Source organism: Hemiscyllium ocellatum, chromosome 5 (assembly GCF_020745735.1).
Source record: "Hemiscyllium ocellatum isolate sHemOce1 chromosome 5, sHemOce1.pat.X.cur, whole genome shotgun sequence".
NCBI classification, from domain to species: Eukaryota; Metazoa; Chordata; class Chondrichthyes; order Orectolobiformes; family Hemiscylliidae; genus Hemiscyllium; species Hemiscyllium ocellatum.
In genome coordinates, this window is record NC_083405.1 from 142,229,961 (window position 1) to 142,250,598 (window position 20,638).

General features: G+C 56.9%; 1 protein-coding gene across 1 annotated transcript in view; it reads left to right on the top strand.

The window, feature by feature from the left end:
* LOC132816261 (microtubule-actin cross-linking factor 1, isoforms 6/7-like) overlaps nucleotides 1-18,040 on the top strand; it is a 69,084-nt gene extending 51,044 nt beyond the window's left edge. Inside the window, exon 10 of the mRNA XM_060825758.1 lies at nucleotides 18,011-18,040. Within this exon, the coding sequence (XP_060681741.1) occupies nucleotides 18,011-18,040 (30 nt within the window). The remainder of the gene's footprint in view (nucleotides 1-18,010) is intronic.
* The last annotated feature ends 2,598 nt before the right edge of the window (nucleotides 18,041-20,638 follow it).

The window sequence follows — 20,638 nt, forward strand, 5'->3', positions numbered from 1 at the left end:
CAGCAAGACAGGCAGTATCAGGAGGAAGGGGAACACAGCAAGGCAGGCAGCATCAGGAAGCTAGGAGAACACAGCAAGGCAGGCAGCATCAGTAGGGACAGGGACACAGCAAGGCAGGCAGCATCAGGAGGGAGAGGAACACAGCAAGGCAGGCAGCATCAGTAGGGACAGGGACACAGCAAGGCAGGCAGCATCAGGAGGGAGAGGAACACAGCAAGGCAGGCAGCATCAGTAGGGACAGGGACACAGCAAGGCAGGCAGCATCAGGAGGGAGAGGGACACAGCAAGGCAGGCAGCATCAGGAGGGAGAGGGACACAGCAAGGCAGGCAGCATCAGGAGGGAGAAGGAACACAGCAAGGCAGGCACTATCAGGAGGAATGGGGAACACAGCAGGCAGGCAGCATCAGGAGGGAGTGGGACACAGCAAGGCAGGCAGCATCAGGAGGGAGAGGGACACAACAAGGCAGGCAGCATCAGGAGGGAGAGGGACACAGCAAGGCAGGCAGTATCAGGAGGAAGGGGAACACAGCAAGGCCGGCAGCATCAGGAGGGAGAAGGAACACAGCAAGGCAGGCAGCATCAGGAGGGAGAGGAACACAGCAAGGCAGGCAGCATCAGGAGGGTGGGGGACTCAGCAAGGCAGGCAGCATCAGTAGGGACAGGGACACAGCAAGGCAGGCAGCATCAGGAGGGAGAGGAACACAGCAAGGCAGGCAGCATCAGGAGGGAGAGGGACACAGCAAGGCAGGCAGCATCAGGAGGGAGAGGGACACAGCAAGGCAGGCAGCATCAGGAGGGAGAAGGAACACAGCAAGCAGGCAGTATCAGGAGGAATGGGGAACACAGCAGGGCATGCAGCATCAGGAGGGAGTGGGACACAGCAAGGCAGGCAGCATCAGGAGGGAGAGGGACACAACAAGGCAGGCAGCATCAGGAGGGAGAAGGAACACAGCAAGGCAGGCAGTATCAGGAGGGAGAGGGACACAACAAGGCAGGCAGCATCAGGAGGGTGGGGGACTCAGCAAGGCAGGCAGCATCAGTAGGGACAGGTACACAGCAAGTCAGGCAGCATCAGTAGGGACAGGGACACAGCAAGGCAGGCAGCATCAGGAGGGAGAAGGAACACAGCAGGGCAGGCAGTATCAGGAGGAATGGGGAACACAACAAAGACAGGCAGCATCAGGAAGCTAGGAGAACACAGCAAGGCAGGCAGCATCAGGAGGGAGAGGGACACACCAAGGCAGGCAGCATCAGGAGGGAGAAGGAACACAGCAAGGCAGGCAGTATCAGGAGGAATGGGGAACACAGCATAGCAGGCAGCATCAGGAGGGAGTGGGACACAGCAAGGCAGGCAGCATCAGGAGGGAGAGGGTCACAACAAGGCAGGCAGCATCAGGAGGGAGAAGGAACACAGCAGGCAGGCAGTATCAGGAGGAAGGGGAACACAGCAAGACAGGCAGCATCAGAAGGGAGAGGGAGACAGCAAGGCAGGAAGCAAAAGGAGGGAGAGGAACACAGCAAGGCAGGCAGCATCAGAAGGGAGAGGGAGACAACAACGCAGGCAGCATCAGGAGGGCGGGGGACTCAGCAAGGCAGGCAGCATCAGTAGGGACAGGGACACAGCAAGGCAGGCAGCATCAGGAGGGAGAGGGACACAGCAAGGCAGGCAGCATCAGGAGGGAGAAGGAACACAGCAAGACAGACAGTATCAGGAGGAATGGGGAACACAGCAAGGCAGTCAGCATCAGGAGGGAGAGGGACACAGCAAGGCAGGCAGCATCAGGAGGGAGAGGGACACAGCAGGCAGGCAGTATCAGGAGGAAGGGGAACACAGCAAGGCAGGCAGCATCAGGAGGGAGAAGGAACACAGCAGGGCAGGCAGTATCAGAGGAAGGGGAACACAGCAAGGCAGGCAGCATCAGGAGGGAGAGGGACACAGCAAGGCAGGCAGCATCAGGAGGGAGAAGGAACACAGCAGGGCAGGCAGTATCAGGAGGAACGGGAACACAGCAAGAACGGCAGCATCAGGAGGGAGAGGAACACAGCAAGGCAGGCAGCATCAGGAGGGATAGGAACACAGCAAGGCAGGCAGCATCATGAGGGAGAGGGACACAGCAAGGCAGGCAGCATCAGGAGGCTGGGAGAACACAGCAAGGCAGGCAGCATCAGGAGGCTGGGGGAACACAGCAAGGCAGGCAGCATCAGGAGGAAGGGGAACACAGCAAGGCAGGCAGCATCAGAAGCGAGAGGGACACAACAAGGCAGGCAGCATCAGGAGGGAGAGGAACACCAGCAAGGCAGGCAGCATCAGGAGGGAGAGGAACACAGCAAGGCAGGCAGCATCAGGAGGGAGAAGGAACACAGCAAGGCAGGCAGCATCAGGAGGGAGAGGAACACAGCAAGGCAGGCAGCATCAGGAGGGAGAAGGAACACAGCAAGGCAGGCAGCATCAGGAGGGAGAGAGAACACAGCAAGGCAGGCAGCGTCAGGAGATGGAGGAACCCAGAGAGCAGGCAGCATCAGGAGGCTGGGGGAACACAGCAAGGCAGGCAGCATCAGGAGGGGGAGGAACACAGCAAGGCAGGCAGCATCAGGAAGGAGAGGATCAGAGCAAGGCAGGCAGAATCTGGAGGGAGAGGAACACAGCAAGGCATGCAGCATCAAGAGGAAGGGGACACAGCAAGGAAGGCAGCATCAGGAAGGAGAGGGACACAGCAAGGCAGGCAGCATCAGGAATTTGGGGGAACACAGCAACGCGGGCAGCATCAGGAGGGAGAGGGACACAGCAAGGCAGGCAGCATCAGGAGGAAGGGGAACACAGCAAGGCAGGCAGTTTTAGGAGGAAGGGCGACACAGCAAGGCAGGCAGCATCGGGAGGGAGAGGAAAACACTGCAAGACAGGCAGAATCAGGGTGGGGGGACACAGCAACGCAGGCAGTATCAGGAGGCTGGGGGAACACAGCAAGAACGGCAGCATCAGGAGGGGGAGGAACACAGCAGGGCAGGCAGCATCAGGAGGGAGAGGAACACAGCAAGGCAGGCAACATCAGGAAGCTGGGAGAACACAGCAAGGCAGGCAGCATCAGGAGGCTGGGGTAACACAGCAAGACAGGCAGTATCAGGAGGGAGCGAGACAGCAAGGCAGGCAGCATCAGGAAGCTAGGAGAACACAGCAAGACAGGCAGCATCAGGAGGGAGAGGAACACAGCAAGGCAGGCAGCATCAGGAGGGAGAGGAACACAGCAAGGCAGGCAGCATCAGGAGGGAGAAGGAACACAGCAAGGCAGGCAGCATCAGGAGGAATGGGGAACACAGCAGGGCAGGCAGCATCAGGAGGGAGAGGGACACAGCAAGGCAGGCAGCATCAGGAGGGAGAGGGACACAACAAGGCAGGCAGCATCAGGAGGGAGAAGGAACACAGCAGGGCAGGCAGCATCAGGAGGGAGAGGGACACAGCAGGCAGGCAGCATCAAGAGGGAGAGGAACACAGCAAGGCAGGCAGCATCAGGAGGAATGGGGAACACAGCAGGCAGGCAGCATCAGGAGGGAGAGGGACACAGCAAGGCAGGCAGCATCAGGAGGGAGAGGGACACAGCAAGGCAGGCAGCATCAGGAGGGAGCGAGACAGCAAGGCAGGCAGCATCAGGCGGAAGGGGAACACAGCAAGGCAGGCAGCATCAGGAGGGAGAGGAAAACACTGCAAGGCAGGCAGTATCAGGAGGAGCGAGACAGCAAGGCAGGCAGCATCAGGCGGAAGGGGAACACAGCAAGGCAGGCAGCATCAGGAGTAAGGGCGACACAGCAAGGCAGGCAGCATCAGGCGGAAGGGGAACACAGCAAGGCAGGCAGCATCGGGAGGCTGGGGGAACACAGCAAGGCAGGCAACATCAGGAGGGAGAGGAAAACACTGCAAGACAGGCAGAATCAGGAGGGGGAGGGACACAGCAACGCAGGCAGCATCAGGAAGCTGGGGGAACACAGCCAGGCAGGCAATATCAGGAGGAAGGGGAACACAGCAAGACAGGCAGAATCAGGAAGGGGAGGGACACAGCAAGGCAGGCAGCATCAGGAGGGAGAGGGACACAGCAAGGCAGGCAGCATCAGGAGGGAGAGGAACACAGCAAGGCAGGCAGCATCAGGAGGGAGAGGGACACAGCAAGGCAGGCAGCATCAGGAGGGAGAGGGACACTGCAAGGCAGGCAGTATCAGGAGGCTGGGGAACACAGCAAGGCAGGCAGCATCAGGAGGCTGGGAGAACACAGCAAGGCAGGCAGCATCAGGAGGGAGAGGAACATAGCAAGGCAGGCAGCATCTGGAGGGAGAGGAACACAACAAGGCCGGCAGCATCAGGAGGCTGGGGAAACACAGCAGGGCAGGCAGCATCAGGAGGGAGAGGGACACAGCAAGGCAAGCAGCATCAGGAGGGAGAGAAACACAGCAAGGAAGGCAGCATCAGGAGGGAGAGGAACACAGCAAGGCAGGCAGTATCAGGAGGAAGGGAACACAGCAAGGCAGGCAGCATCAGGAGGGAGAGGAACACAGCAAGGCAGGCAGCATCAGGAGGCTGGGGAACACAGCAAGGCAGGCAGCATCAGGAGGGAGAAGGAACACAGCAAGGCAGGCAGTATCAGGAGGAAGGGGAACACAGCAAGGCAGGCAGCATCAGGAGGGAGAGGGACACAGCAAGTCAGGCAGCATCAGGAGGGAGAGGGACACAGCAAGGCAGGCAGTATCAGGAGGAAGGGAACACAGCAAGGCAGGCAGCATCAGGAGGAAGGGCAACACAGCAAGGCAGGCAGCATCAGGAGGGAGAGGGACACAGCAACGCAGGCAGCATCAGGAGGGAGGGAACACAGCAAGGCAGGCAGTATCAGGAGGCTGGGGGAACACAGCAAGGTAGGCAGCATCAGGAGGGAGAAGGAACACAACAAGGCAGGCAGCATCAGGAGGGAGAAATAACACAGCAAGGCAGGCAGCATCAGGAGGGAGCGAGACAGCAAGGCAGGCAGCATCAGGCGGAAGGGGAACACAGCAAGGCAGGCAGTATCAGGAGGAAGGGGAACACAGCAAGGCAGGCATCATCAGGAGGCTGGGGAACACAGCAAGGCAGGCAGTATCAGGAGGGAGAGGGAATACAGCAAGGCAGGCAACATCAGGAGGGAGAGGGACACAGCACGGCAGGCAGCATCAGGAGGGAGAGGGACACAGCAAGGCAGGCAGAATCAGGAGGGAGAGGGACACAGCAAGGCAGGCAGCATCAGGAGGGAGAGGAACACAGCAAGGCAGGCAGCATCAGGAGGGAGAGGGAAACAGCAAGGCAGGCAGCATCAGGAGCGAGAAGGAACACAGCAAGGCAGGCAGTATCAGGAGGAATGGGGAACACAGCAGGGCAGGCAGCATCAGGAGGGAGAGGGACATAGCAAGGCAGGCAGCATCAGGAGGGAGAAGGAACACAGCAAGGCAGGCAGTATCAGGAGGAAGGGGAACACAGCAAGGCAGGCAGCATCAGGAGGGAGAGGGACACAGCAAGGCAGGCAGAATCAGGAGGGGGCGGGACACAGCAAGGCAGGCAGCATCAGGAGGCTGGGGAACACAGCAAGGCAGGCAGCATCAGGAGGGTGGGGGACACAGCAAGGCAGGCAGCATCAGGAGGGAGAGGGACACAGCAAGGCAGGCAGTATCAGGAGGGAGAGGAACACAACAAGGCAGGCAGCATCAGGAGGGAGAAGGAACACAGCAGGGCAGGCAGTATCAGGAGGAAGGGGAACACAGCAAGGCAGGCAGCATCAGGAGGGAGAGGGACACAGCAAGGCAGGCAGAATCAGGAGGGGGCGGGACACAGCAAGGCAGGCAGCATCAGGAGGCTGGGGAACACAGCAAGGCAGGCAGCATCAGGAGGGTGGGGGACACAGCAAGGCAGGCAGCATCAGGAGGGAGAGGGACACAGCAAGGCAGGCAGCATCAGGAGGGAGAGGAACACAACAAGGCAGGCAGCATCAGGAGACTGGGGGAAACACAGCAAGGCAGGCAGCATAAGGAGGCTGGGGTAACACAGCAAGACAGGCAGTATCAGGAGGGAGCGAGACAGCAAGGCAGGCAGCATCAGGAGGGAGAAGGAACACAGCAAGACAGGCAGTATCAGGAGGAGAGGGACACAGCAAGGCCGGCAGCATCAGGAGGGAGAAGGAACACAGCAAGGCAGGCAGTATCAGGAGGAAGGGGAACACAGCAAGGCAGGCAGCATCAGGAGGGAGAATGAACACAGCAAGACAGGCAGTATCAGGAGGAAGGGGAACACAGCAAGGCAGGCAGCATCAGGAAGCTAGGAGAACACAGCAAGGCAGGCAGCATCAGTAGGGACAGGGACACAGCAAGGCAGGCAGCATCAGGAGGGAGAGGAACACAGCAAGGCAGGCAGCATCAGTAGGGACAGGGACACAGCAAGGCAGGCAGCATCAGGAGGGAGAGGAACACAGCAAGGCAGGCAGCATCAGGAGGGAGAGGGACACAGCAAGGCAGGCAGCATCAGGAGGGAGAGGGACACAGCAAGGCAGGCAGCATCAGGAGGGAGAAGGAACACAGCAAGGCAGGCACTATCAGGAGGAATGGGGAACACAGCAGGGCAGGCAGCATCAGGAGGGAGTGGGACACAGCAAGGCAGGCAGCATCAGGAGGGAGAGGGACACAACAAGGCAGGCAGCATCAGGAGGGAGAGGGACACAGCAGGGCAGGCAGTATCAGGAGGAAGGGGAACACAGCAAGGCCGGCAGCATCAGGAGGGAGAAGGAACACAGCAAGGCAGGCAGCATCAGGAGGGAGAGGAACACAGCAAGGCAGGCAGCATCAGGAGGGTGGGGGACTCAGCAAGGCAGGCAGCATCAGTAGGGACAGGGACACAGCAAGGCAGGCAGCATCAGGAGGGAGAGGAACACAGCAAGGCAGGCAGCATCAGGAGGGAGAGGGACACAGCAAGGCAGGCAGCATCAGGAGGGAGAGGGACACAGCAAGGCAGGCAGCATCAGGAGGGAGAAGGAACACAGCAAGCAGGCAGTATCAGGAGGAATGGGGAACACAGCAGGGCATGCAGCATCAGGAGGGAGTGGGACACAGCAAGGCAGGCAGCATCAGGAGGGAGAGGGACACAACAAGGCAGGCAGCATCAGGAGGGAGAAGGCACACAGCAAGGCAGGCAGTATCAGGAGGGAGAGGGACACAACAAGGCAGGCAGCATCAGGAGGGTGGGGAACTCAGCAAGGCAGGCAGCATCAGTAGGGACAGGTACACAGCAAGTCAGGCAGCATCAGTAGGGACAGGGACACAGCAAGGCAGGCAGCATCAGGAGGGAGAAGGAACACAGCAGGGCAGGCAGTATCAGGAGGAATGGGGAACACAACAAAGACAGGCAGCATCAGGAAGCTAGGAGAACACAGCAAGGCAGGCAGCATCAGGAGGGAGAGGGACACACCAAGGCAGGCAGCATCAGGAGGGAGAAGGAACACAGCAAGGCAGGCAGTATCAGGAGGAATGGGGAACACAGCATAGCAGGCAGCATCAGGAGGGAGTGGGACACAGCAAGGCAGGCAGCATCAGGAGGGAGAGGGTCACAACAAGGCAGGCAGCATCAGGAGGGAGAAGGAACACAGCAGGGCAGGCAGTATCAGGAGGAAGGGGAACACAGCAAGACAGGCAGCATCAGGAGGGAGAGGGAGACAGCAAGGCAGGAAGCAAAAGGAGGGAGAGGAACACAGCAAGGCAGGCAGCATCTGGAGGGAGAAGGAACACAGCAAGGCAGGCAGCATCAGAAGGGAGAGGGAGACAACAACGCAGGCAGCATCAGGAGGGCGGGGGACTCAGCAAGGCAGGCAGCATCAGTAGGGACAGGGACACAGCAAGGCAGGCAGCATAAGGAGGGAGAGGGACACAGCAAGGCAGGCAGCATCAGGAGGGAGAAGGAACACAGCAAGACAGACAGTATCAGGAGGAATGGGGAACACAGCAGGGCAGTCAGCATCAGGAGGGAGAGGGACACAGCAAGGCAGGCAGCATCAGGAGGGAGAGGGACACAGCAGGGCAGGCAGTATCAGGAGGAAGGGGAACACAGCAAGGCAGGCAGCATCAGGAGGGAGAAGGAACACAGCAGGGCAGGCAGTATCAGAGGAAGGGGAACACAGCAAGGCAGGCAGCATCAGGAGGGAGAGGGACACAGCAAGGCAGGCAGCATCAGGAGGGAGAAGGAACACAGCAGGGCAGGCAGTATCAGGAGGAACGGGAACACAGCAAGAACGGCAGCATCAGGAGGGAGAGGAACACAGCAAGGCAGGCAGCATCAGGAGGGATAGGAACACAGCAAGGCAGGCAGCATCATGAGGGAGAGGGACACAGCAAGGCAGGCAGCATCAGGAGGCTGGGAGAACACAGCAAGGCAGGCAGCATCAGGAGGCTGGGGGAACACAGCAAGGCAGGCAGCATCAGGAGGAAGGGGAACACAGCAAGGCAGGCAGCATCAGAAGCGAGAGGGACACAACAAGGCAGGCAGCATCAGGAGGGAGAGGAACACCAGCAAGGCAGGCAGCATCAGGAGGGAGAGGAACACAGCAAGGCAGGCAGCATCAGGAGGGAGAAGGAACACAGCAAGGCAGGCAGCATCAGGAGGTAGAGGAACACAGCAAGGCAGGCAGCATCAGGAGGGAGAAGGAACACAGCAAGGCAGGCAGCATCAGGAGGGAGAGAGAACACAGCAAGGCAGGCAGCGTCAGGAGATGGAGGAACCCAGAGAGCAGGCAGCATCAGGAGGCTGGGGGAACACAGCAAGGCAGGCAGCATCAGGAGGGGGAGGAACACAGCAAGGCAGGCAGCATCAGGAAGGAGAGGATCAGAGCAAGGCAGGCAGAATCTGGAGGGAGAGGAACACAGCAAGGCATGCAGCATCAAGAGGAAGGGGGACACAGCAAGGAAGGCAGCATCAGGACGGAGAGGGACACAGCAAGGCAGGCAGCATCAGGAATTTGGGGGAACACAGCAACGCGGGCAGCATCAGGAGGGAGAGGGACACAGCAAGGCAGGCAGCATCAGGAGGAAGGGGAACACAGCAAGGCAGGCAGTTTTAGGAGGAAGGGCGACACAGCAAGGCAGGCAGCATCGGGAGGGAGAGGAAAACACTGCAAGACAGGCAGAATCAGGGTGGGGGGACACAGCAACGCAGGCAGTATCAGGAGGCTGGGGGAACACAGCAAGAACGGCAGCATCAGGAGGGGGAGGAACACAGCAGGGCAGGCAGCATCAGGAGGGAGAGGAACACAGCAAGGCAGGCAACATCACGAAGCTGGGAGAACACAGCAAGGCAGGCAGCATCAGGAGGCTGGGGTAACACAGCAAGACAGGCAGTATCAGGAGGGAGCGAGACAGCAAGGCAGGCAGCATCAGGAAGCTAGGAGAACACAGCAAGACAGGCAGCATCAGGAGGGAGAGGAACACAGCAAGGCAGGCAGCATCAGGAGGGAGAGGAACACAGCAGGGCAGGCAGCATCAGGAGGGAGAAGGAACACAGCAAGGCAGGCAGCATCAGGAGGAATGGGGAACACAGCAGGGCAGGCAGCATCAGGAGGGAGAGGGACACAGCAAGGCAGGCAGCATCAGGAGGGAGAGGGACACAACAAGGCAGGCAGCATCAGGAGGGAGAAGGAACACAGCAGGGCAGGCAGCATCAGGAGGGAGAGGGACACAGCAGGGCAGGCAGCATCAAGAGGGAGAGGAACACAGCAAGGCAGGCAGCATCAGGAGGAATGGGGAACACAGCAGGGCAGGCAGCATCAGGAGGGAGAGGGACACAGCAAGGCAGGCAGCATCAGGAGGGAGAGGGACACAGCAAGGCAGGCAGCATCAGGAGGAATGGGGAACACAGCAGGGCAGGCAGCATCAGGAGGGAGAGGGACACAGCAAGGCAGGCAGCATCAGGCGGAAGGGGAACACAGCAAGGCAGGCAGCATCAGGAGGGAGAGGAAAACACTGCAAGGCAGGCAGTATCAGGAGGGAGCGAGACAGCAAGGCAGGCAGCATCAGGCGGAAGGGGAACACAGCAAGGCAGGCAGCATCAGGAGTAAGGGCGACACAGCAAGGCAGGCAGCATCAGGCGGAAGGGGAACACAGCAAGGCAGGCAGCATCGGGAGGGAGAGGGACACAACAAGGCAGGCAGCATCAGGAGGGTGGGGGACTCAGCAAGGCAGGCAGCATCAGTAGGGACAGGTACACAGCAAGTCAGGCAGCATCAGTAGGGACAGGGACACAGCAAGGCAGGCAGCATCAGGAGGGAGAAGGAACACAGCAGGGCAGGCAGTATCAGGAGGAATGGGGAACACAACAAAGACAGGCAGCATCAGGAAGCTAGGAGAACACAGCAAGGCAGGCAGCATCAGGAGGGAGAGGGACACACCAAGGCAGGCAGCATCAGGAGGGAGAAGGAACACAGCAAGGCAGGCAGTATCAGGAGGAATGGGGAACACAGCATAGCAGGCAGCATCAGGAGGGAGTGGGACACAGCAAGGCAGGCAGCATCAGGAGGGAGAGGGTCACAACAAGGCAGGCAGCATCAGGAGGGAGAAGGAACACAGCAGGGCAGGCAGTATCAGGAGGAAGGGGAACACAGCAAGACAGGCAGCATCAGAAGGGAGAGGGAGACAGCAAGGCAGGAAGCAAAAGGAGGGAGAGGAACACAGCAAGGCAGGCAGTATCAGGAGGGAGCGAGACAGCAAGGCAGGCAGCATCAGGAGGGAGAAGGAACACAGCAAGACAGGCAGTATCAGGAGGGAGAGGGACACAGCAAGGCCGGCAGCATCAGGAGGGAGAAGGAACACAGCAGGGCAGGCAGTATCAGGAGGAAGGGGAACACAGCAAGGCAGGCAGCATCAGGAGGGAGAAGGAACACAGCAAGACAGGCAGTATCAGGAGGAAGGGGAACACAGCAAGGCAGGCAGCATCAGGAAGCTAGGAGAACACAGCAAGGCAGGCAGCATCAGTAGGGACAGGGACACAGCAAGGCAGGCAGCATCAGGAGGGAGAGGAACACAGCAAGGCAGGCAGCATCAGTAGGGACAGGGACACAGCAAGGCAGGCAGCATCAGGAGGGAGAGGAACACAGCAAGGCAGGCAGCATCAGTAGGGACAGGGACACAGCAAGGCAGGCAGCATCAGGAGGGAGAGGAACACAGCAAGGCAGGCAGCATCAGGAGGGAGAGGGACACAGCAAGGCAGGCAGCATCAGGAGGGAGAGGGACACAGCAAGGCAGGCAGCATCAGGAGGGAGAAGGAACACAGCAAGGCAGGCACTATCAGGAGGAATGGGGAACACAGCAGGGCAGGCAGCATCAGGAGGGAGTGGGACACAGCAAGGCAGGCAGCATCAGGAGGGAGAGGGACACAACAAGGCAGGCAGCATCAGGAGGGAGAGGGACACAGCAGGGCAGGCAGTATCAGGAGGAAGGGGAACACAGCAAGGCCGGCAGCATCAGGAGGGAGAAGGAACACAGCAAGGCAGGCAGCATCAGGAGGGAGAGGAACACAGCAAGGCAGGCAGCATCAGGAGGGTGGGGGACTCAGCAAGGCAGGCAGCATCAGTAGGGACAGGGACACAGCAAGGCAGGCAGCATCAGGAGGGAGAGGAACACAGCAAGGCAGGCAGCATCAGGAGGGAGAGGGACACAGCAAGGCAGGCAGCATCAGGAGGGAGAGGGACACAGCAAGGCAGGCAGCATCAGGAGGGAGAAGGAACACAGCAAGCAGGCAGTATCAGGAGGAATGGGGAACACAGCAGGGCATGCAGCATCAGGAGGGAGTGGGACACAGCAAGGCAGGCAGCATCAGGAGGGAGAGGGACACAACAAGGCAGGCAGCATCAGGAGGGAGAAGGAACACAGCAAGGCAGGCAGTATCAGGAGGGAGAGGGACACAACAAGGCAGGCAGCATCAGGAGGGTGGGGAACTCAGCAAGGCAGGCAGCATCAGTAGGGACAGGTACACAGCAAGTCAGGCAGCATCAGTAGGGACAGGGACACAGCAAGGCAGGCAGCATCAGGAGGGAGAAGGAACACAGCAGGGCAGGCAGTATCAGGAGGAATGGGGAACACAACAAAGACAGGCAGCATCAGGAAGCTAGGAGAACACAGCAAGGCAGGCAGCATCAGGAGGGAGAGGGACACACCAAGGCAGGCAGCATCAGGAGGGAGAAGGAACACAGCAAGGCAGGCAGTATCAGGAGGAATGGGGAACACAGCATAGCAGGCAGCATCAGGAGGGAGTGGGACACAGCAAGGCAGGCAGCATCAGGAGGGAGAGGGTCACAACAAGGCAGGCAGCATCAGGAGGGAGAAGGAACACAGCAGGGCAGGCAGTATCAGGAGGAAGGGGAACACAGCAAGACAGGCAGCATCAGAAGGGAGAGGGAGACAGCAAGGCAGGAAGCAAAAGGAGGGAGAGGAACACAGCAAGGCAGGCAGCATCTGGAGGGAGAAGGAACACAGCAAGGCAGGCAGCATCAGAAGGGAGAGGGAGACAACAACGCAGGCAGCATCAGGAGGGCGGGGGACTCAGCAAGGCAGGCAGCATCAGTAGGGACAGGGACACAGCAAGGCAGGCAGCCTAAGGAGGGAGAGGGACACAGCAAGGCAGGCAGCATCAGGAGGGAGAAGGAACACAGCAAGACAGACAGTATCAGGAGGAATGGGGAACACAGCAGGGCAGTCAGCATCAGGAGGGAGAGGGACACAGCAAGGCAGGCAGCATCAGGAGGGAGAGGGACACAGCAGGGCAGGCAGTATCAGGAGGAAGGGGAACACAGCAAGAACGGCAGCATCAGGAGGGATAGGAACACAGCAAGGCAGGCAGCATCAGGAGGGATAGGAACACAGCAAGGCAGGCAGCATCATGAGGGAGAGGGACACAGCAAGGCAGGCAGCATCAGGAGGCTGGGAGAACACAGCAAGGCAGGCAGCATCAGGAGGCTGGGGGAACACAGCAAGGCAGGCAGCATCAGGAGGAAGGGGAACACAGCAAGGCAGGCAGCATCAGAAGCGAGAGGGACACAACAAGGCAGGCAGCATCAGGAGGGAGAGGAACACCAGCAAGGCAGGCAGCATCAGGAGGGAGAGGAACACAGCAAGGCAGGCAGCATCAGGAGGGAGAAGGAACACAGCAAGGCAGGCAGCATCAGGAGGGAGAGGAACACAGCAAGGCAGGCAGCATCAGGAGGGAGAAGGAACACAGCAAGGCAGGCAGCATCAGGAGGGAGAGAGAACACAGCAAGGCAGGCAGCGTCAGGAGATGGAGGAACCCAGAGAGCAGGCAGCATCAGGAGGCTGGGGGAACACAGCAAGGCAGGCAGCATCAGGAGGGGGAGGAACACAGCAAGGCAGGCAGCATCAGGAAGGAGAGGATCAGAGCAAGGCAGGCAGAATCTGGAGGGAGAGGAACACAGCAAGGCATGCAGCATCAAGAGGAAGGGGGACACAGCAAGGAAGGCAGCATCAGGAAGGAGAGGGACACAGCAAGGCAGGCAGCATCAGGAATTTGGGGGAACACAGCAACGCGGGCAGCATCAGGAGGGAGAGGGACACAGCAAGGCAGGCAGCATCAGGAGGAAGGGGAACACAGCAAGGCAGGCAGTTTTAGGAGGAAGGGCGACACAGCAAGGCAGGCAGCATCGGGAGGGAGAGGAAAACACTGCAAGACAGGCAGAATCAGGGTGGGGGGACACAGCAACGCAGGCAGTATCAGGAGGCTGGGGGAACACAGCAAGAACGGCAGCATCAGGAGGGAGAGGAACACAGCAAGGCAGGCAACATCAGGAAGCTGGGAGAACACAGCAAGGCAGGCAGCATCAGGAGGCTGGGGTAACACAGCAAGACAGGCAGTATCAGGAGGGAGCGAGACAGCAAGGCAGGCAGCATCAGGAAGCTAGGAGAACACAGCAAGACAGGCAGCATCAGGAGGGAGAGGAACACAGCAAGGCAGGCAGCATCAGGAGGGAGAGGAACACAGCAGGGCAGGCAGCATCAGGAGGGAGAAGGAACACAGCAAGGCAGGCAGCATCAGGAGGAATGGGGAACACAGCAGGGCAGGCAGCATCAGGAGGGAGAGGGACACAGCAAGGCAGGCAGCATCAGGAGGGAGAGGGACACAACAAGGCAGGCAGCATCAGGAGGGAGAAGGAACACAGCAGGGCAGGCAGCATCAGGAGGGAGAGGGACACAGCAGGGCAGGCAGCATCAAGAGGGAGAGGAACACAGCAAGGCAGGCAGCATCAGGAGGAATGGGGAACACAGCAGGGCAGGCAGCATCAGGAGGGAGAGGGACACAGCAAGGCAGGCAGCATCAGGAGGGAGAGGGACACAGCAAGGCAGGCAGCATCAGGAGGAATGGGGAACACAGCAGGGCAGGCAGCATCAGGAGGGAGAGGGACACAGCAAGGCAGGCAGCATCAGGCGGAAGGGGAACACAGCAAGGCAGGCAGCATCAGGAGGGAGAGGAAAACACTGCAAGGCAGGCAGTATCAGGAGGGAGCGAGACAGCAAGGCAGGCAGCATCAGGCGGAAGGGGAACACAGCAAGGCAGGCAGCATCAGGAGTAAGGGCGACACAGCAAGGCAGGCAGCATCAGGCGGAAGGGGAACACAGCAAGGCAGGCAGCATCGGGAGGCTGGGGGAACACAGCAAGGCAGGCAACATCAGGAGGGAGAGGAAAACACTGCAAGACAGGCAGAATCAGGAGGGGGAGGGACACAGCAACGCAGGCAGCATCAGGAAGCTGGGGGAACACAGCCAGGCAGGCAATATCAGGAGGAAGGGGAACACAGCAAGACAGGCAGAATCAGGAAGGGGAGGGACACAGCAAGGCAGGCAGCATCAGGAGGGAGAGGGACACAGCAAGGCAGGCAGCATCAGGAGGGAGAGGAACACAGCAAGGCAGGCAGCATCAGGAGGGAGAGGGACACAGCAAGGCAGGCAGCATCAGGAGGGAGAGGGACACTGCAAGGCAGGCAGTATCAGGAGGCTGGGGGAACACAGCAAGGCAGGCAGCATCAGGAGGCTGGGAGAACACAGCAAGGCAGGCAGCATCAGGAGGGAGAGGAACATAGCAAGGCAGGCAGCATCTGGAGGGAGAGGAACACAACAAGGCCGGCAGCATCAGGAGGCTGGGGAAACACAGCAGGGCAGGCAGCATCAGGAGGGAGAGGGACACAGCAAGGCAAGCAGCATCAGGAGGGAGAGAAACACAGCAAGGTAGGCAGCATCAGGAGGGAGAGGAACACAGCAAGGCAGGCAGTATCAGGAGGAAGGGGAACACAGCAAGGCAGGCAGCATCAGGAGGGAGAGGAACACAGCAAGGCAGGCAGCATCAGGAGGCTGGGGGAACACAGCAAGGCAGGCAGCATCAGGAGGGAGAAGGAACACAGCAAGGCAGGCAGTATCAGGAGGAAGGGGAACACAGCAAGGCAGGCAGCATCAGAAGCGAGAGGGACACAGCAAGGCAGGCAGCATCAGGAGGGAGAGGGACACAGCAAGTCAGGCAGCATCTGGAGGGAGAGGGACACAGCAAGGCAGGCAGTATCAGGAGGAAGGGGAACACAGCAAGGCAGGCAGCATCAGGAGGAAGGGCAACACAGCAAGGCAGGCAGCATCAGGAGGGAGAGGGACACAGCAACGCAGGCAGCATCAGGAGGGAGGGGAACACAGCAAGGCAGGCAGTATCAGGAGGCTGGGGGAACACAGCAAGGTAGGCAGCATCAGGAGGGAGAAGGAACACAACAAGGCCGGCAGCATCAGGAGGGAGAAATAACACAGCAAGGCAGGCAGCATCAGGAGGGAGCGAGACAGCAAGGCAGGCAGCATCAGGCGGAAGGGGAACACAGCAAGGCAGGCAGTATCAGGAGGAAGGGGAACACAGCAAGGCAGGCATCATCAGGAGGCTGGGGGAACACAGCAAGGCAGGCAGCATCAGGAAGGATAGGAACACAGCAATATCAGGAGGGAGAGGGAATACAGCAAGGCAGGCAACATCAGGAGGGAGAGGGACACAGCACGGCAGGCAGCATCAGGAGGGAGAGGGACACAGCAAGGCAGGCAGAATCAGGAGGGAGAGGGACACAGCAAGGCAGGCAGCATCAGGAGGGAGAGGAACACAGCAAGGCAGGCAGCATCAGGAGGGAGAGGGAAACAGCAAGGCAGGCAGCATCAGGAGCGAGAAGGAACACAGCAAGGCAGGCAGTATCAGGAGGAATGGGGAACACAGCAGGGCAGGCAGCATCAGGAGGGAGAGGGACATAGCAAGGCAGGCAGCATCAGGAGGGAGAAGGAACACAGCAAGGCAGGCAGTATCAGGAGGAAGGGGAACACAGCAAGGCAGGCAGCATCAGAAGGGAGAGGGAGACAGCAAGGCGGGCAGCATCAGGAGGGAGAGGAACACAACAAGGCAGGCAGCATCAGGATGGTGGGGGACTCAGCAAGGCAGGCAGCATCAGGAGGCTGGGAGAACACAGCAAGGCAGGCAGCATCAGGAGGGAGGGTAACACAGCAAGGCAGGCAGCATCAGGAGGGAGCGAGACAGCAAGGCAGGCAGCATCAGGAGGGAGAGGGACACAGCAAGGCAGGCAGCATCAGGAGGCTGGGGGAACACAGCAAGGCAGGCAACATCAGGAGGGAGAGGAAAACACTGCAAGACAGGCAGCATCAGGAAGCTGGGGGAACACAGCCAGGCAGGCAGTATCAGGAGGAAGGGGAACACAGCAAGGCAGGCAGCATCAGGAGGCTGGGGGAACACAGCAAGGACGGCAACATCAGGAGGGAGAGGAACACAGCAAGGCAGGCAGCATCAGGAGGGAAAGGGAACGCACCTCCTGATGCTGCCCGCCTTGCTGTGTCCCTCTCCCTCCTGATCCTGCCTGCCTTGCTGCGTTCCTCTCCGTTCTGATGCTGTGTGCCTTGCTCTGTTCCTCTCCCTCCTGCTGCTTCCTGCCTTCCTCTCCCTCCTGATGCTGCCCGCCTTGCTGTGTCCCTCTCCCTCCTGATCCTGCCTGCCTTGCTGCGTTCCTCTCCGTTCTGATGCTGTGTGCCTTGCTCTGTTCCTCTCCCTCCTGCTGCTTCCTGCCTTCCTCTCCCTCCTGCTGCTTCCTGCCTTGCTGTTTTCTTCCCGCCTCCTGCCTCTGTCTAGCATTGCTACATAGCCAGGCTTTACTGACCAGCCCTAATTGTACTTAGTGTTTTCTTGGCAACTGATACTTTGGGTCAGGAGTCACATATGGGCCTGACTGGACAGGGACTTGACGTTCCTCCCTCGTGGGTCAAAAGACAAACAGCATGCCATTCAGTTCCTTGAGCAGCACCTGCTCCCTCGGCAGCCCAGTTTCAATACTACCATCGACTGTCTGTGTGAAGTTTGCACATTCCCCTCATGAATGTGTGGCTTCCCTTCAGGTGCTCTGTTTCCTCCCATGGTCGATGTGCAGGTTGGGTTTGTTGGCCATGGGAAATGTGGTATTACAGGGATAGGATAAGGGCCTGGTTTGGGTGGAGGGTTGGTGCAGATGGGTAATGGGCTGAATGTGGTTGAAAATGTGTTGCTGGTTAAAGCACAGCAGGTTAGGCAGCATCCAAGGAATAGGAAATTCGACGTTTCGGGCGTAAGCCCTTCATCAGGAGCCTCTTTCTGCATGGCAGGGGGTTCTATGATTCAAACACTCTATCCCAGATGACTATGGAGATAGTCTTTGAGTATGATTAAAGATTTGATTAACTGTGTTGTACAGGATTATGAGATGAGCAAAAAGGCATTGAATTGTTCAATCAGCTGTGATCATTCCCTCATTATGATGTCTGTCATTCTATGAAATCTGGGGCAAGCTGTAAAATTGACTCAACTTTTTCATCCACATGGGGATGTTTTGAAGAATTTCTGACCAGAACTTCAACTGACCAGATGCATGTGGTGAAATGTTTCTAACAGATTATTTTATTCCGTTGCAGGAAAGACAGAAAAGCCTGAAAAAGGAGTGAGGCCCCTCATCACATAACTTCACCCTCTGCAATGTTTTGCAGTAATTCTACTATTTGAAAATGAGTTTTTAAATCACAGGTTATTTTACATTGATGTGTAGATTAGGAAAATGCAAAATTGAATAATATTAAAATCTTTATTAATCAACATTGTTTGTTCAAAATAGTTGAATCTTGTGAGTTTATTCTCAATTTCCCTATATCTCATATAGATAGAGAGAAAAACAGGCTCTGATGAAGGAATTTGAGCAGTTAGGGGCTAAATGAGAAAGCAGAACCAAAAATACACAATCTCCCGATTATTACGTGAGCCAAAAGCTAATTGATAACGCAATTAAAGAGGTAAGCAAATGGTTCAAAGACTGGTGTGGGAGAAAATGTGTTTGAATTCATGGCACATTGACACCAAGGCTGGAGAAGGAGAGAGCTGTTCCAATGAGACGGGCTCCATCTGATCACGCTGGGATCAGAGTCCTGGTGAATTGCAGGGAACTGGCACTGTGTAATAGGGCTTTAAACCAAATAGTGGAGGGGTGGGTTTCATTGCATAGAAAATTATAAAATCAAAGATAAAGGAGAAGGTGGAATGCAGGTTAGTGATTGAAATAAAAGGGACAAAATGTTTGAAAGTCATATTGTACCATGGAACCATAAGAGTCAGGGCAACTCAATAATAAAACAATAGAGTCATAGAGATGTACAGCACGGAAATAGACCTTTCTGTTCAACCCATCCATGCCGACCAGATATCCCAACCCAATCTAGTCTCACCTGCCAGCACCTGGTCCATATCCCTCCAAACCCTTCCTATTCATATACCCATCCAAATGCCTCTTAAATGTTGCAATTGTACCAGTCTCCTCCACATCCTCTGGTAGCTCACTCCATACACGGACCACCCTCAGTGTGAAAAAGTCTCTTAGCTGTCTTTTATCTTTCCCGCAAGAGGATTGTAATCCATGTACACCACCGTCTCTGACACACTGTTCTAACATACGCATTAAAATGTCAGGCCGTACCAAACTCAACAGTTCCTTTTCATTGCTGAAAATGTGTTGCTGGTCAAAGCACAGCAGGCCAGGCAGCATCTCAGGAATAGAGATGCTGCCTAACCTGCTGTGCTTTGACCAGCAACACATTTTCAGCTGTGATCTCCAGCATCTGCAGACCTCATTTTTTACTCGAAGTTCCTTTTCATTGTGGAGTATTTCCTCTGGTGGATGTGGAGTTTCTTTGAAAAGTAACCAACTGGTAGTTCAATCCCATCCTCATCTTCCTGGAGTACAGCTCCAACTCCGATGTCACTCGCATCGATAATGACTTTAAAAGGTTTTGAAAAGTTTGGTGTAAGTAAAACTGGTTTGGTGGTTAATATTGATTTCAAATGGTCAAATGCCTCCTGGCATAGTTCTGTCCACCAAAACTTTGTGTTCTTCTTCAGCAAGTCGGTTATAACGGTGCCACCACACCGCTGGGGTTTGGAGCAAACTTCCAGGAGAATTCACTGAGTCCAAAGAATTGTAGCACCTCTTCCTTAGAGTTTGTTTGTGGAAATTCCTGAATCGCCTTCAGCTTTGTGTTCCAAGGGGTCAACCTTCCACGACCAATGCTATGTCCCAAGAACATCACCTCTACTTTTGTGAATCCCATTTGATTTAAGTTTATTACCAGTTTTGCTTTTCGTAATCGTTCAAAGAGCTCTGCTGCTGTACCATGTGATCTCCCCAGGATTTATGTATTTGGAAAGGAAAGGACTAATTAGCGATAGTTAACATGGCTTTGTGCGTGGGAAATCATGTCTCACAAACTTGATTGAGTTTTTTGAAGAAGTAACAAAGAGGATTGATGAGGACAGAGCAGTAGATGTGATCTATATGACTTCAGTAAGGCGTTCAATAAGGTTCCCCATGGGACACTGATTAGCAAGGTTAGATCTCATGGAATACAGGGAGAACTAGCCATTTGGATACAGAACTGGCTCAAAGGTAGAAGCAGAGAGTGGTGGTGGAGGGTTGTTTTTCAGACTGGGGGCCTGTGATCAGTGGAGTGTCACAAGGATCGGTGCTGGGCCCTATACTTTTCGTCATTTACAGAAATGATTTGGATGTGAGCATAAGAGGTACAGTTAGTAAGCTTGCAGATGACACCAAAATTGGAGGTGTAGTGGACAGCGAAGAGGGTTACCTCAGATTACATGATCTTAACCAGATGGGCCAATGGGCTGAGAAGTGGCAGATGGAGTTTAATTCAGATAAATGCGAGGTGCTGCATTTTGAGAAAGCAAATCTTAGCAGGATTAATACACTTAATGGTAAGGTCCTAGTGAGTGTTGCTGAACAAAGAGACCTTGGAGTGCAGGTTCATAGCTCCTTGAAAGTGGAGTTGTAGGTAGAAAGGATAGTGAAGGCAGCGTTTGATATTCTTTCCTTTATTGGTCAGAGTATTGAGTACAGGAGTTGGAAGGATACGTTGCGGCTGTACAGGACATTGGTTAAGCAATTCTGGTCTCCTTCCTATCGGAAAGATGTTGTGAAACTTGAAAGGGCTCAGAAAAGATGTACAAGGATGTTGCCAGGGTTGGAGGATTTGAGATACAAG